This window comes from Lytechinus pictus, chromosome 2, assembly GCF_037042905.1.
Source record: "Lytechinus pictus isolate F3 Inbred chromosome 2, Lp3.0, whole genome shotgun sequence".
Taxonomy (NCBI): Eukaryota; Metazoa; Echinodermata; class Echinoidea; order Temnopleuroida; family Toxopneustidae; genus Lytechinus; species Lytechinus pictus.
Genome location: NC_087246.1, coordinates 68,653,478 through 68,667,993, shown reverse-complemented (window position 1 = coordinate 68,667,993; position 14,516 = coordinate 68,653,478). Strand labels below are relative to the sequence as shown.

Below are 14,516 nucleotides of genomic sequence, written 5' to 3'. Positions count from 1 at the left end.
AAACATTGATATTTTTTCCAATCAACAAGGAAAGTTTTAAACATTGCAGAAGGTTATTATTAATTAATTGACAAAGGACAATGATGTATAATTGTGTGTGTAATGTGCTCTGAGGTTGAGATGGTGAGTATGAAAGGGAAACAAGGCTCAATTAATAGCATATATACATGAAATATTGCTAATATATATAATCTTTAAATAACTTTTGTTTTCATCTAATCAATCTAAATATTGTTATAAACTGTTAATGTGAAACGGTGTATCACAAAGGCACGTAGCAAAATAACTCAAAAAGAATCATCTGAGAAAAAAAAAATGATACTGGATATATATCAATACCATTGATAGTTGTAGCATGACTCTATAATGATTAACCAACCTGTATCTCGTGGTTTGTTTGCTGTTTTATTACGCCTTTATTATCAGATTATTCAGTATACTGATTGATTCAGTATACTAAAATTCACTTTTAGATGGGTTTTTTTTTTCATATAAAACTTAAAATTGGCAAATAGAATGAAGGTTTTGTGATGAAGATAGACTTACCCTCATGAATTCGATACTGGAGATTGGCTGCTGTGAGCGAAACAAAAGCAGAAAGGATTCTTTGGGGTCAAGGAGTAGCTCAGCCAGCTAAGATACGAAGGGAAAAGAAATTGAAAAACAATAAATTATTCAATTTATATAATTCTGCTACAAAAGATGACTTCTCTTTATAAAAATTCGACTTCATTTTAGGATACATATTGCTCCTTCGACAAAAAAAAAATGAAAATCCAGTAATCAGATTGGATGTATTCAATGTTCGTCGTAAATTGGATGATATTTTTTCAATAAGCAGGAGAAGCCTGTAACTATGCAATGGCTCCAGAATGGCTCTTTTCTCGACTTTTATTTTTGTTTTAGATGTAAATTGAAGAGTAAGGTGCATGTCGAGCAAATTGTCAAACATTGCTTGGCCTCTGGCGGGGAAAAAAATCCTTTCCATTGCAATGGAGATTCCCATTGCACGAATCGATTGCCCTACTCTCTGTCAATACACTATTCGCCTAGTAAATAGCTGCTAGTTTCAGACCCCCTGTGGGACATGATTGCGTATTGCACAAACACCACAGAGTAAACTTTAATAACTGAAGTAATCAATTACTTTCTGTTCATCGTCGTGTCTATGCAGTTATCAGAAGAAGGCTGTCTGCTGTCATGTAATAATATGACGATTGAATTATATCCATGTCTTCATTACTCTGGAATAGGCCCGGCCCAAGGAAGACCTTTGTCATTATCTCCCACAAGAGGCTTGTGTTTAAGATATTTTATGACTGAATCAATACTCCTCAGACATACATTTCATATCAACCCTTTTGAATTATTTTCAGATTCAGATTTAGGATTATCTTAGTTTCCCACAATGAACTATTTCATAATTATGGAACTTCATTTTGTTCTCACATACAAAAACATGATAAAGTTGACAGCAACATTACAATCAATAGGCGTAAAGCTAATACCGTACACGCTGTGAACATTTTGCGAAATTTTATGGAATACAGGCCCTTAAATGGGATTATTAAGTATTCTGGAATTAGAAAGTGAAAAAAGAGGTGTGCAAATTTGAACAATAGTTTGGATGAGATATTGAGAGAATCGAATGCCAATGAAAGCATATATGAATGTAAGAGAGAGAGAACGAGAGAGAGAGAGAGAGAGGGTGAGAGAGGGGGAGGAGAGGATGCAGAATTGTCACATAATATTTCGAGAGAAAGAAAGACAGACAGACAGACAGTCAGAGAGAGACAGGGACAGACAAAGATATATAAAGAGAGAAAGAGAGAGATATGAAGAAAGAGAGAGAGAGAGGGAGGCAGAGAGGAAGATAAGATACTTAAATGGGGGGTGCCGCAAGGTTCGGTTATCGGGCCTGTACTCTTTACATGCTACACGACACCGTTGGAAGATCTTATTCATTCCTATGGATTCTCGTCTATGATATATGCTGATGACACACAATTATATATCTCATTCAAGTCTGGACAAGCTCTCCGAATGTTGCAGAAACTGGAAGATTGTCTTGGTGCCATTCGTTCCTGGATGACTGTGAACTATCTACTCCTTAATGACAACAAGATGGAAGTTCTGCATATCTCTTCCCATCGTAGACATACCCCTGAGCTACCTCCAATTCAAATTGCAAATGTTCATATACATCCCTCTAAAACGGTTACTAACTTAGGTGTTTTGTTTGATAAAAACTTTTCAATGCGTCCCCATGTCAACAGCATCTGTCGTAAAGCATCCTTCGCCCTAAGAAAAATTGGTAAAATTCGAAAATATCTCTCAAAGTCATCCACTGAAGTCCTCATTCATGCATTTATTAGCTCACTTCTTGACAGTTGCAATAGCCTGCTCCTTGGAATTCCAGAAAAGGATATTTCTAAGCTGCAGAGAATTCAAAACTCTGCAGCCCGTCTAGTTTCCCTCACAAAAAAACATGACCATGTAACCCCTACTCTTAAACAATTGCACTGGCTCCCCATTAAATTCCGTATACAATTCAAAATTCTACTCCTAACATTCAAATCTCTTCATGGACATGCTCCAAAATATCTCTCCGAATTAATCCAGGCATATACTCCCAGTAGATCCCTTCGCTCTGCAAATCAAAATTTCTTAACAGTCAAAAAAGCAAAAACTAAACTTTTTGGTGATAGGTCCTTTTCAAGCTCTGCCCCACGTCTTTGGAACACTCTTCCAGCTTCCCTCCGTTGTATACCAAATATCACTTCATTTCATTCTAATTTAAAGACATACCTCATGAAGAAAGCATTTTCAACATAGCTCCATTTACAGTGTCCTTTTTCCTCTCTTAGTTATATGATTTCTAATTTCACTTTTGTTAATATATTTTGTATGTTCTACATTGTAAAGCGCTTTGATATGATTTCATGAAAAGCGCTATATAAGTTTAAGTTATTATTATTATTATAAGATATTCATGGCAGAGGCGTGTTTATATGAAAACTAAATGGCACCCCTTCTAATATGAGGCAATGGTGACTTCTTTATATCACGATAAGACTTTAAGTATTTTAAATTTTCTCCTTTCTTTTTGTGCCCTTTCGAAAGTCTAATTTTGTGTACCCCACACACACCCACACACACATACATACATCAGGGACCGCGGAACGAATTTGAAAGTGAGGGTAGGAGTTGAGCCGAAAATAGGGAGGTGAAATAGGGGTCTTTATCTCCTTTCTCAAGGAATCTCTAAAAGACTACCCAGATGTGATCTCTTCTTATAACTCAGCAAACCCTACTCTGTTCACTTGTGTTGTGCTTCTTCCTCCTGTATCTGATCCACCAGTCTCTATCAAAGACTGCCTGCTTCTTAAGACCTTATTTTTTTTATCTATAAACTTTATATGTGTCGATTGAAATCTATTGATACATGATCTGAACCTGCATATAGCCACAATTAAACTACGTTGTCTATACAATGATTATCGACTTGTCCTGTCTGAACCCCTGGATTACATTGGATACTATTGCCTTCATAGGGCTGATCTCAGAAAGCAACGGAGGGAAAAAATCAGGAAGGGAAGATCACTGTTTAATGATCATGCCGTCATTTTAATTTGTTAATGGTTACTGAATAATATTCTAGAGGGGGGGGGGGGGGGTTTCAGCTCCTGCTTCTCAGAGGGGGTGGGGATGTTGAAGACTGGTAGATCACCACGCAGCGTTTCAAACATGCACTTTATATTCCACTGAACAAAATCATCAAAACCCACAAACTGTGAATGCTGCAACCTGCATGGTGTGATAGATGCATGAAACAAAGTTTGATGTCTGTCTTTAATTATTCACCCCTTCTGCCATAAATATTCCTCAGTCATCAAGATATTTCTCTTGGGATAACTCACCTGAGCCTCCTTGGTCTGTGTCGTACTCATAAATATTTCATAAAATCACACTCAAACCTAAATGAAATCTTCATGAGAATGTCAAAGGAGTATAGGAAGGGTAAAACATCTCATGAGCGCATATTTTATCAGTTTCTTCTTATTCTTTTTAAACTTTATTGTTATAACACAAAAACTATTTAAGAAAATGTGACGGTCAAATCACGTATACTAAGCAAGATTAATTTACATATTTTTGACAGAATTCTGATGCCATAATTGTTGTCACGCATCTCTCCGAAACAGTTTGTTATTTTAAGAAAAAAATTCAAAATCAAAATCACATGATTCATGCACGCACTTATAGCACAGCATACCATTGTAATTTTATCAAACTTAATTAGGTTGCCAATGTCGTTATTCTTTCATCTCAAGTTGACATCGAAGTATTTTGTGCAAAGTAAAAGAAGGGATGTTCTTACAATGACAACATCCAGCTTCTTGCAACGTTTTTCAAAGTGATTTCAGATTTTCTGTCATTCAGCAACACATTCTTTTATAATTAAATGAACAAGTGTCTGTCTGTTTTTCACATTACAAACCTGTTTGGGACAACCATCGCATGCATGTAGTGTTTCCATTTTCTCCCCATAATCATGAATGAAAAAATAATGAATAAGGGTGTTTGATAGAAGACTTTGATTGCTAGAATCATTTAGTCAAAAGGGGAAAAGGGTTGGTTATTCTAAATAAATGCGATGAAATCTGAGTTCATAGGTGAACTAAAAAAAATGATATGCCTAAAAACCGTAATGTAATTATCAATAGGCAATTATAAATTGAGAAGGAAATAAGATAAACGAAATATGAATATTGGGTATTGGGAATTCTATGAAGAGAGAGAGAGAGATATAAAAGGAAGAGGGATACAGTTAAAAAGAATATTCTCCAAAGGGCTTCGCTTCATACACATTTTGTTTATTCTTTGTTCCTACTTCATTAATTATATTTAAAAGGTGTAGCACTCTTTTTGTCATTGAGGAAAGTTTTATTTTTTTGCACGGTGAAAAGAAAAAAAACTGAAAAAATTAAGAAGAACAAAAACAGGAAAAAAAAAATAAACAAAAATAAAGATGGTGAAGCTAGAGAGTCATGGGTAGAGTAATCTACCGTGGTGCTCTGAAAAAAAAAACATCAAGAGAACAGGGCCCTGGGAATGATGTTTTGGCTGGGGGTGCTGATGTAAATTTGAAAAGCAAAGCAAAAAAAAAAGAGGTTTTCACTACAACTCAAATTGGTCCCGAGAAATTTGAAAAGAAGAAGAAGAAATAAAAAAAAGTTTTCACTAAAATATTGAGGTAATTTTGGATACATTTTTCCATGTTTACACATCTATCAGATTACATGGGGTGCTGCCTATGGAGAATAATACACGCAGCACCCCCAAGGAATTTTTTTGGGGTGCTTCAGCATCCCCGCTTCCCAGGGCCATGCAAGAGAACTGCCGCTAGACAACATAAAATGAGATTTATAGCAGATATGAGACCGTTTATCCCATATCAAATAATCTCTTGATTAATTTATCCAAACAATATTTCAATTTTCAGAAAACAGCAAACTTAAAATTATCTTGATTAACCATCAATATTGATATTCGTAATCATTAAGAAATGCTTGAGCCTTATCTAAAGAAAAATGAACCTCGAAATAATGATTATCAAACCTTCGGATTCCTTATTTCTAATGGGACTTTCTAGAATATTTGATAAAAAAATTCCCAAGATATAACCAAATTGATAGCAGAAGAATAATATTGATGAAGATTGAAATATGAAATTTATCTGAGACGACTAGTATGGTATTTGCAGAAAATCCTAAAGAGGATGAAAGGTGTTTCTCATAAAAAAAGGGGTTGGTTAAGATCGGGGTATGATGATAAGGCATGTTACTGAATCGGTCTGACTAAAAAACAACCTTCATAAAATATTACATAGTATAAATTCCATATTATAATTTGAGACATATTTGAGACTCGAATCATCAATAATCATCAGTATTATATAAATAAAAATATATAAGAATGATTGAAATAAATACTTTACCTCTCGCATCTCGATCTTTCCATCCTTATTCTTGTCAATTCGATCCATCATGTGCTTGTATTCAGATTGGAATTTAGCTTCATCAATCTCGTGACCCTGAAAACAAAAAGGGAAATAAATGAAGTTCAACATTCATCTACAGCTTTTATTTCTAACTTAAAACGAACTATCTTGGTTCATTATTTAAACAAAAGTATCTTAAAGCTACATACGTATTCTTCATATTTTCTTCTTTAACTGTGAAAGCGAAGTTTGTAATAACGTGAATTCGAGAATGGAAAATGAAACATAAAAATATTCATGAATATAATTGTACATATGTATATTCTATATGCATGTATAACTATATAGATATATATGAATATGAAAAAAAATAGCAAACAAATTTTTGATGGAAATGAATTCAAATCTTAATGGAAATCACCGACATAGGCAACATATTATTTTATGTATCGATTATCTATGAAATATTTATCTCATGAATTTTCTTTCCATTTGGAGTACTATCAAATTCTTCATCCTCCATTTTTATACCAAATCATCATGATCATAAATTATGAAGAAAGTATTTTAGGGGATACTGATATAAATAAATGACTTTGATTAAAGGCTAACACGGTTAACAATTTAAGTATTTCATCAATTCGAATTAAACCACGAGAGTGCTTCATATTGAATTGATGACTCAATTATAATGGTTTGGCTCTATAAATATAACAATTATTATGAATAGGCGGTATTTCATACAAAAGTTCTAAGTTCCGTAATGTAGGTGTGACACTTTAATTCCTTCATTCGTCCTGATTGAAAGTTTTCACGCAGAGACACACAAGAAAAGAGGCCGATAACAAAATAAGACATGCATCATATTTACGATATTTTCTTAATCCGTAAATAGATGAACATTACAAAGGTCAGACAAATATTGTACATGGAATAGATGGATGAACAAGATCAGGTTGCAGCCAAATACTAAATCCCTGTACACGCCATGATATTAGTGAATCACCAATTATCAAGAGTTTTTCAGTCTCGTCTGCCGATATGTTGTGTCTAGAGTCAGTCATTCATCCTCGTAATCGTACACTTGACATTGAATTAAAATGCCGTGTACATACAGGAGTCTTAAGGGTGTGTGTGTATACGGAGTGGAGGTTAGGGTGTGTGAGTGGGGAAGGGTGTGTATTTGTATGCGGGGTGGAGGTTTGGGTGTGTAGTGGGGGTGGGTGTGTGTATGCGGGTGGAGGTTTAGGTGTGTGAGTGGGGGATGGGTGTGTGTGTGTGTGTGTGTATACGGGGTGGATGTTTGGGTGTGTGAGTGGGGATGGGTGTGTGTATGCGGGGTGGAGGTTTGGGTATGTGAGTGGTGGTGGGGGTGTGTATACGGGGTGGAGGTTTGGGTGTGTAGTGGGAGTGGGGGTATGTGTGTATGCGGGTGGAGGTTTAGGTGTGTAGTGTTGGTGTGTGTGTGCATGCGGGTGGAGGTTAACGTGTGTGAGTGGGGGTGTGTGTGTATGCGGGGTGGAGGTTTGGGTGTGTAGTGTTGGTGTGTGTGTGCATGCGGGGTGGAGGTTTAGGTGTGTGAGTGGGGGTGGCGGTGTGTGTGTATGTGTATGTAATGCTTCTCCCGTGAGCTTGTTATATTCAAAATTGTTTATCGAATTGTTTTGTACGTTTAAACATGATTTATTTATGATGAGTGTGGGCAGATCTTCTGGACAGTGGTGTGTTGTGTGTGTGTGGTGTGTGTGTGTGTGTGTTTGTGTGTGTGTTGGGGCGGGGGGAGGGAGGGGGAGGGGGAGGGGGAAGTTTTGGTCTTTAAGTTTTTTTTATAATAACTGATTTCATTGTTTTCTTTAAGATATATATGATTCATGATTTTATTAAGTTAGTGAAAAAAAAGTGAAAATATGAAACGTCAAGTATTATATGTGATTTGAAATGTTAATTTGAAATGTTATGTATTTTTTTTGTTCATGAAATCAGAATAAAAACATTATTCAAAAAAAAAAAAAAAAAGTGTATGCGGGGTGGAGATTCGGGTGTGTAGTGGGGGTGGTGTGTGTATGCGGGGTGGCGGTTTAGGAGGGTGAGTGGGGTGGGTGTGTGTATGCGGGGTGGAGGTTTGGGTGCGTGTTGTGTGTGTTGTGTTTTGTTATAAGGGTGAGGGCCATGGTGAAGCAGGGAAGGGGTTACAAGGGGGGTGATAGAAAGAAAACGTTGTGAAATTGAATCTAGATATTGGCTATTATAAATGTACACAGTCAATATTGTTCCACTGTTCATTACAATACGTCTACATCTTATGCTGATAGTGTATTTCAGTGAATTACTGCTATGTTTGTGCCTTATTTATGTATTATTTTGTTTTAATTTTTCAGAACGTTATATACGATGCTTTCCGACATTGCCAAATAAACCCTACTGATCATTATATTTTTTTATTTGGAATACAATCTTTGGAAAATTCATAATTTGGAAAAATAGATTAGCGACTATAAAGTAAGAGATAAGCCTCTTTCTTCTCCCTCTCAGTCTCTCTCATTCTTTCCCTTCCCCCACCCTCTGCTCTCTCTCTCTCTCTATAAATATCTATCCGCTCTCTACCTCACTCTCTGTATGTTTCGATCATTTTATCGCTGCCCTTTGATATCACAATCAATTAACTTGGGCAATCTCATCATCCAACAGTTTTCTTTTCCAAAGGATTTAAAGAATGAGCAGAACTGACCGAAAAATTATTCTAGAGACTAGGAGAGGAAGGGGTGCTTATAGGAAGAAAAGAGGAGAGACAAAGCAGAATAAAACTCAGGTGTAATAAAGGCAGAGAAGAGAGAGGGAAGAGAATAAGAAGCAGATAAAAATAAGAGAATAAATTGAAAGAAATAGGGGAGCAATAGGAGAGGGGAAGAAGAAACTGGCGGAAGGGCGGCTCTTCAGTGGGAGCGAGACGACATTCCCCTATACATGTATACATTTTGAAGTTGTGAGATAAAAAAATTAGTAGAAAATAAATAGAACGGAGACAGAGAGAGAGAGAGAGGAGGGGGTGGGGGGAGGGGAAGATAAATTGGTAATAAAGATGAGGTATAATAAATAAAAAGAGACGTTATCTTTGGCGTCATCTTCTGCCCCTTGATCCCCTATCATACCTATACCCCTATATCCTCTCACAATATATTGGTTCAATCTTCACGTCTACTTTGGCTCATTTATTTTCCCATATTCCACCAAGGAGGTTTAAAATGAGAACTTATTAATTCTACATACTCATGCGTGTATTATGCATGTATGGCTGCTACTTGGAGTTGTGGAACTGATTTCAGCTTCATCGGGCTTTTCGGATCGCATCAGACCTCCGAGTTTTTCCTTCTTTATCTACTTGTTCATAGTAGGTTTATAATATACTGCTAGTTTTGCCATGTTTGCGTTTTAATTTGGATTGACGGACGGGTTTCAATATGCGCAGATTAATATGATGAAATGTTGGATTGACTTGGAAAAGAACTTCCCTTATTCCATTACAAAATATGATTTCATACTACGGTAAAGATGACATCTTAAACCTTCGATTTTTTCTTCTTCTATAGCTTCACGCAATTGAAGACGAAAAAAAATCGGTACGAAACTACAATAAGCGTAAATCAGCGACGCCGATGGCTTGTACTTCACGAAAAAGTCTAACATTATTATTTATAAGGAATCATTCATTTTATGTCTTTTTATAGCAAACTCTCTTAAGAATAATGTGTAAGTTGTATCAGTTGCTTGTGTGTGAAGATGATTAAGCACCTGTTATCAAAATTAAAGTTTTCTGTGAATGTTTGTGCTATCATTTTCAAAAGGATCATGTGCTCAAAGGGCTTCATTAACTGTTTGATAGATGAAGATTGAGATAGAGAATCGTCACGTGACTTGGCCAGATCAAGAGATAATATGAGAGAGCAAGTGCCTTGAGAAATCTTTCCTAGAAGCCCCTTACGATTGGCTTTTCCGTTGCGGCTGAGACGAGAGAGCAATAAATATTGATCATTTTCATATACAGGCGAGATGTGATAAACGATAGTAGGCCTTCGTAGATGGGCGAAACGAGCTTCCTGACATTTTCTCTCTCTTATATTAGAGATCCCTCGACCTCAACCCTGATATTACTGATGAAATGATAATACCGAGGGTGCATCAAAGGCCCGTCCCATTAAAAAGAGAGGGTATACTTTTTATAACAAAAACTATAAAACAAAATCGAATACTGGTAGGCCTAATAGGCTAATTTATATTCCCTACTGTCATGTCTTTAATTAATGTTTGAGAACAGATAGGCATGGGCATGATATCATAAATTCATCTTTTGGTATCGCTCCTACGGCCCTTCCCCAGAAAAAAACTAACAAAGACGAACAACACACACACACACACCCTCACCCACACCGTCACCCCCCATCTACACGCATCTTCCCGATCACACCTAACATCCCTCCTCGAACACATACACCCCAACCCACCCCCGCACATATTTCACGACACATCGCATCTAGAACACATACACACGCCCACAGACATTTGATGCTAGATTATTTGCTTTTCTGTCCGTTTTACTCACAAGATGAAGATGTGGTCAATTGATCAATTAGCGCGGGAAAACCTCAGAGAGATACGCAAAGACAGGAAATGAACGAAGGCCACATGCCATCAATATTATTATCTCTCACAGTTCTTAGCTCATATAATTTCACCTTTAAACACACACGCAAGTAATCCTAACTACATAATATTTTATGTAGCATAAGTCTTCTACTAGATTATGTGATTGATCTTGTGTACTTGGATCTTAGCCTTATTCTTAGAGTTTTGACAACCCCCATTGTTCATTTTTAATGTTGTCTTTAATAAGTTTTTTAATAATTTTCCCGCAAACAACTATTTTTAATGATATTATACAGAGAGTGCCCCTTAAAGAGGCTTTACCTTTATTTGGAAGGGCCGCTACCCGGTATTATAATTACTGAATACCAATAAACAAATATATATATTGATAACTCTATCAACTAAATTGAAGAAAACGTTAACGAAAGCGTAAACCTTAAGTAGAATATCAGGCAAGGTTGACACGTTTTTAGTCTACACATTTACAAAAGGTCTAAGATTGCATCTTTAAAATGCAACATTGGGATGTTATTTTATTTAATTACTTTTAATTCTAATATTCTATTTTATATTTCTACATTAAATATTATTATCATTGTTATTATAACATTTTAGAGGAGGGGTGAATTTGCACCCAATATGCATGGCGCTTTTTGCACCATAGGGTTCAGCAAGCTGCACTTTGCATCATTCTAAGGTACAGAGTTGTTTTCGTAAGGTGCAAACAGGAACAGAAATGTGCGTTTTGCACTCTTTGACACAGGGTACAAGTTTTTTCTTAGTATTTATTGCTCAAAAATTTGCCACCAAGCAAGTGTGCTATTGTAATTGCCGTGCCAGGCTGAGCTAAGTCATCTTGGTGCAAAGCCGTTGTATCAGTTATCACCTGAGAAAGAGATAAAATGAGACAACTGTTGTCAAATGCTAAAATCTACCCCGAGGGATTCAAACAAGAAATAAAGATAACAATTTGTTTCCTACGATGGATAACAATGAGAGAATGGTATGGACTTAGAGACTGTGTAATGTAAAATGCCCAGCAGCCGTTTTGACGGATACAAAACAACTGCCAAAAATCGAAAAGCATTACAAGATGACGAAAACATGAGGTCACGTGATCGTTTGAAATATGCATTCCACCCATCCATGTCTCATCTTGATTACCCCTCTTCTCTGAACTATTCTTTTTATTCAGCTCCTGTTCTTTCTAACTTATGAGGTGTACCTTATATCTTTTTTCTTTCTATTCACATATCCATCTAGAATACAGGTAGGATTGCAGCATAATTACATTTCGGATTTAACCATGTTCTGCAAGAGAAAATATTTTATTATTATTATTTTTATGTACCAGGTGTGAGTTGAGATTTGCTTTGATGTGCAGAATGACAGGGAGGTGAATAAAACTGCTCCGAAGTCTTCTGATCTGAATCCAACAAAAGTGCTTTCAATATTGCCATTAAGGACTACAATTGATGACAATCAACGTGCGATAATGCTAGTAATATACATAATAGAGGGTGTTCACGTGTAGGGTTTCACAGGTTCTCATTTTCTTGGTATAAAAATGGATAATAACGTGTGAGCGAAAATTTGTTTTTTAACAGTTTGTTACATGAAAATGTAAAGTAACGAATGGAAATCAACGACGATTACCATCAGATTTTCCTTCTTGAATACCAATAATCTATTTTGCAAGGAAACGAAAATTTATAATCTTTATCATATCAGACAGCTACATTTATGTGCTGTGAGTTTGTAAAGAAAAATGTGCTAATTCATTTAGAAGTTATATGAATTCAGCCTGTTTCATAATTATTGTAAGAATGAAAAATATAAACATCAGTTCGAAGAACGCATTAATGTATCTGAATTTAACAGCGAAAGCAATGTATCATTAGCCATTAATGCACATTAAAACAAACCACAAAACTAACGGCGTTTAATATGAAAGTATACATCGACCTAAAAGGCAATTCCAGAATATTAGCGCAAAAACGTACTCGCTAATGATATCAGAACCATAGGCTACTCGTGACGGTAATCAATAACTAATACTCATCTAAAAGAATGAAAATCAACATTACCTTAAGTAAATGCTCAGTCTCTGGAGAGAGTAAGAAAGAGGTATAAGGAGTGCAGAGAATACTGTGCTGTGAGCTATACTAAATATGTCAGAGCAAGATAAAATAAAAACTACTTCTCTTGCTCTAATCCTATGCCCACACAATTTGTGAGAACCACTGATGACGGTGGAAATAAATTTGGCAGATTTGATAAAGTTATATAAATGGTTTCTACTTTCGAGGCAGCTTGTAGAAACAACACTTGATCTGCGCATGCGTTGTATAATCACGTTTTATGTAAATATGATGTGATGACGATACAGCTATTTGACCAATGGTAAGGACATGAGGGAGGTTTATGGTGGCCATAATGGCTGTAAAAGGGTAAAGTGGTAATTATTAGACACTAGAGACTTATTTTGTCGAGGATGGTATATGAACATTCCTCTAGACATTGAAAAACAATGTAGATATGTAATGAAATATGACGTGCAATATAATTTAATGGAATGTGGAAGTTTTCTCAGGAACAAAAAGAACGGAGGAAAATCAAAAAGAGGGATTAGGGTTATCTAGTTGAGGGAATTTCGTACAGACACTGAAGCACACAGTATTAAATGAGCAATGTTCATCTTCTTAAGACCTTCAAAATTACTGGTCATAATAGTCATGATAGAAGAACTCTTTCCATTCGAACCTGACACATTGATCAGAACTAGGGATTGGTTAACCATTTTCATATTCTTTCCACCTGCGAAGTCCTTCCCGCCATAATGGCTGCCATTTTATCACCTAATTTTAATCGATAATTTCCCATCCGACGGCAACCTCAAGCCTTCTTACTTTTATTGTGAACCATTGTTTAATTATTTTACCTTTTCTAATTTCAGAGTTAAGCCCTCGGTCTTTACTGCAGTTGACGTAGATGGGGGATTTTGCAAGATCAAAATAACTTTGTCCAAGGGGTAGTTATAAATACTTGATAGGAGGAAACACGCTTCCTTACTCCCTACAGACAAGGGGGTATTAGAAGGAAGGTGTGAGACCGAATGACTTTCACATGCAAAAGATTAAGTCCCGGTCTAAATAGTTTAGCCAATCATATATCATTATGTGGTAAAAACCCATGTCAATGGATCATTTCATTTGATTAACAAATTATCACATTTTCATTATAAAAAAATAAACTTTTAGGGAAGAAATAGAGATTAAAAAAAACGTTTTTGAATAAAAGGAAGCACTACTCAACTAAAAGCTGGATAAATAATGCGACTCCATCATACTACATTAAAAGGAGAATGTTACGATGATTATAATCATTACGTCTTCTCTGTTAGCTTAATCTGTATTTCCAACAGTGTATTAAAATAGAAAGGGGCAAAGCAATTATACACGAACAAACTGACAAAAAACACTAAACCCACTCCTCACACAAACACACCAATATATATGTGGTTCAGGCACTGCTGAATACTGACTTCATCAGGGGTAGCATCAGGGTATTTTCTTAAGGGGGCCCAAAGGTAACGTCATTTTTTGTTCGTTTTAACTGGAGCGATCTCGAGTTGCACGACCTATAACTCTCTATTTCATACTCTTTCACATAATCTTCCCATTTCTTCCAGTGTTTCTTTTTTTTTCACTCTATTTTTCACGACTTGAAAAATCGTAGGGGGCAGTCGCCCATGCATGACATCCTGCATAATGAGGTGGAAAACAAGGTATGCCCCCACAAAATAACCCATTGCATGTGAGATGCCTCTTTGATGAATTAGAGTGAAGCCCAGAAGCCTTCCATTTTACAA

The 14,516-nt window shown here is 36.0% G+C and overlaps 1 protein-coding gene across 6 annotated transcripts in view; it reads right to left on the bottom strand.

Moving 5' to 3' along the window:
- The window catches only part of LOC129253736 (calbindin-32-like), a 29,616-nt gene extending 16,682 nt beyond the window's left edge, over positions 1-12,934 (bottom strand). For 4 of the 6 annotated variants that reach the window (XM_064095506.1, XM_064095507.1, XM_054892156.2 and 1 more), the window contains exons 1-3: positions 12,733-12,810; positions 6,002-6,097; positions 547-633 (exon numbers count right to left, since the gene is read on the bottom strand). In XM_064095506.1, the coding sequence (XP_063951576.1) occupies positions 547-633; positions 6,002-6,052 (138 nt within the window). In that variant the 5' untranslated portion in view covers positions 6,053-6,097; positions 12,733-12,810. Of the gene's footprint in view, positions 1-546; positions 634-6,001; positions 6,098-12,732 lie in introns of all 6 variants that reach the window. The other 2 variants (XM_054892160.2, XM_054892157.2) reach the window with 2 other exon arrangements.
- Positions 12,935-14,516: the final 1,582 nt, after the last annotated feature.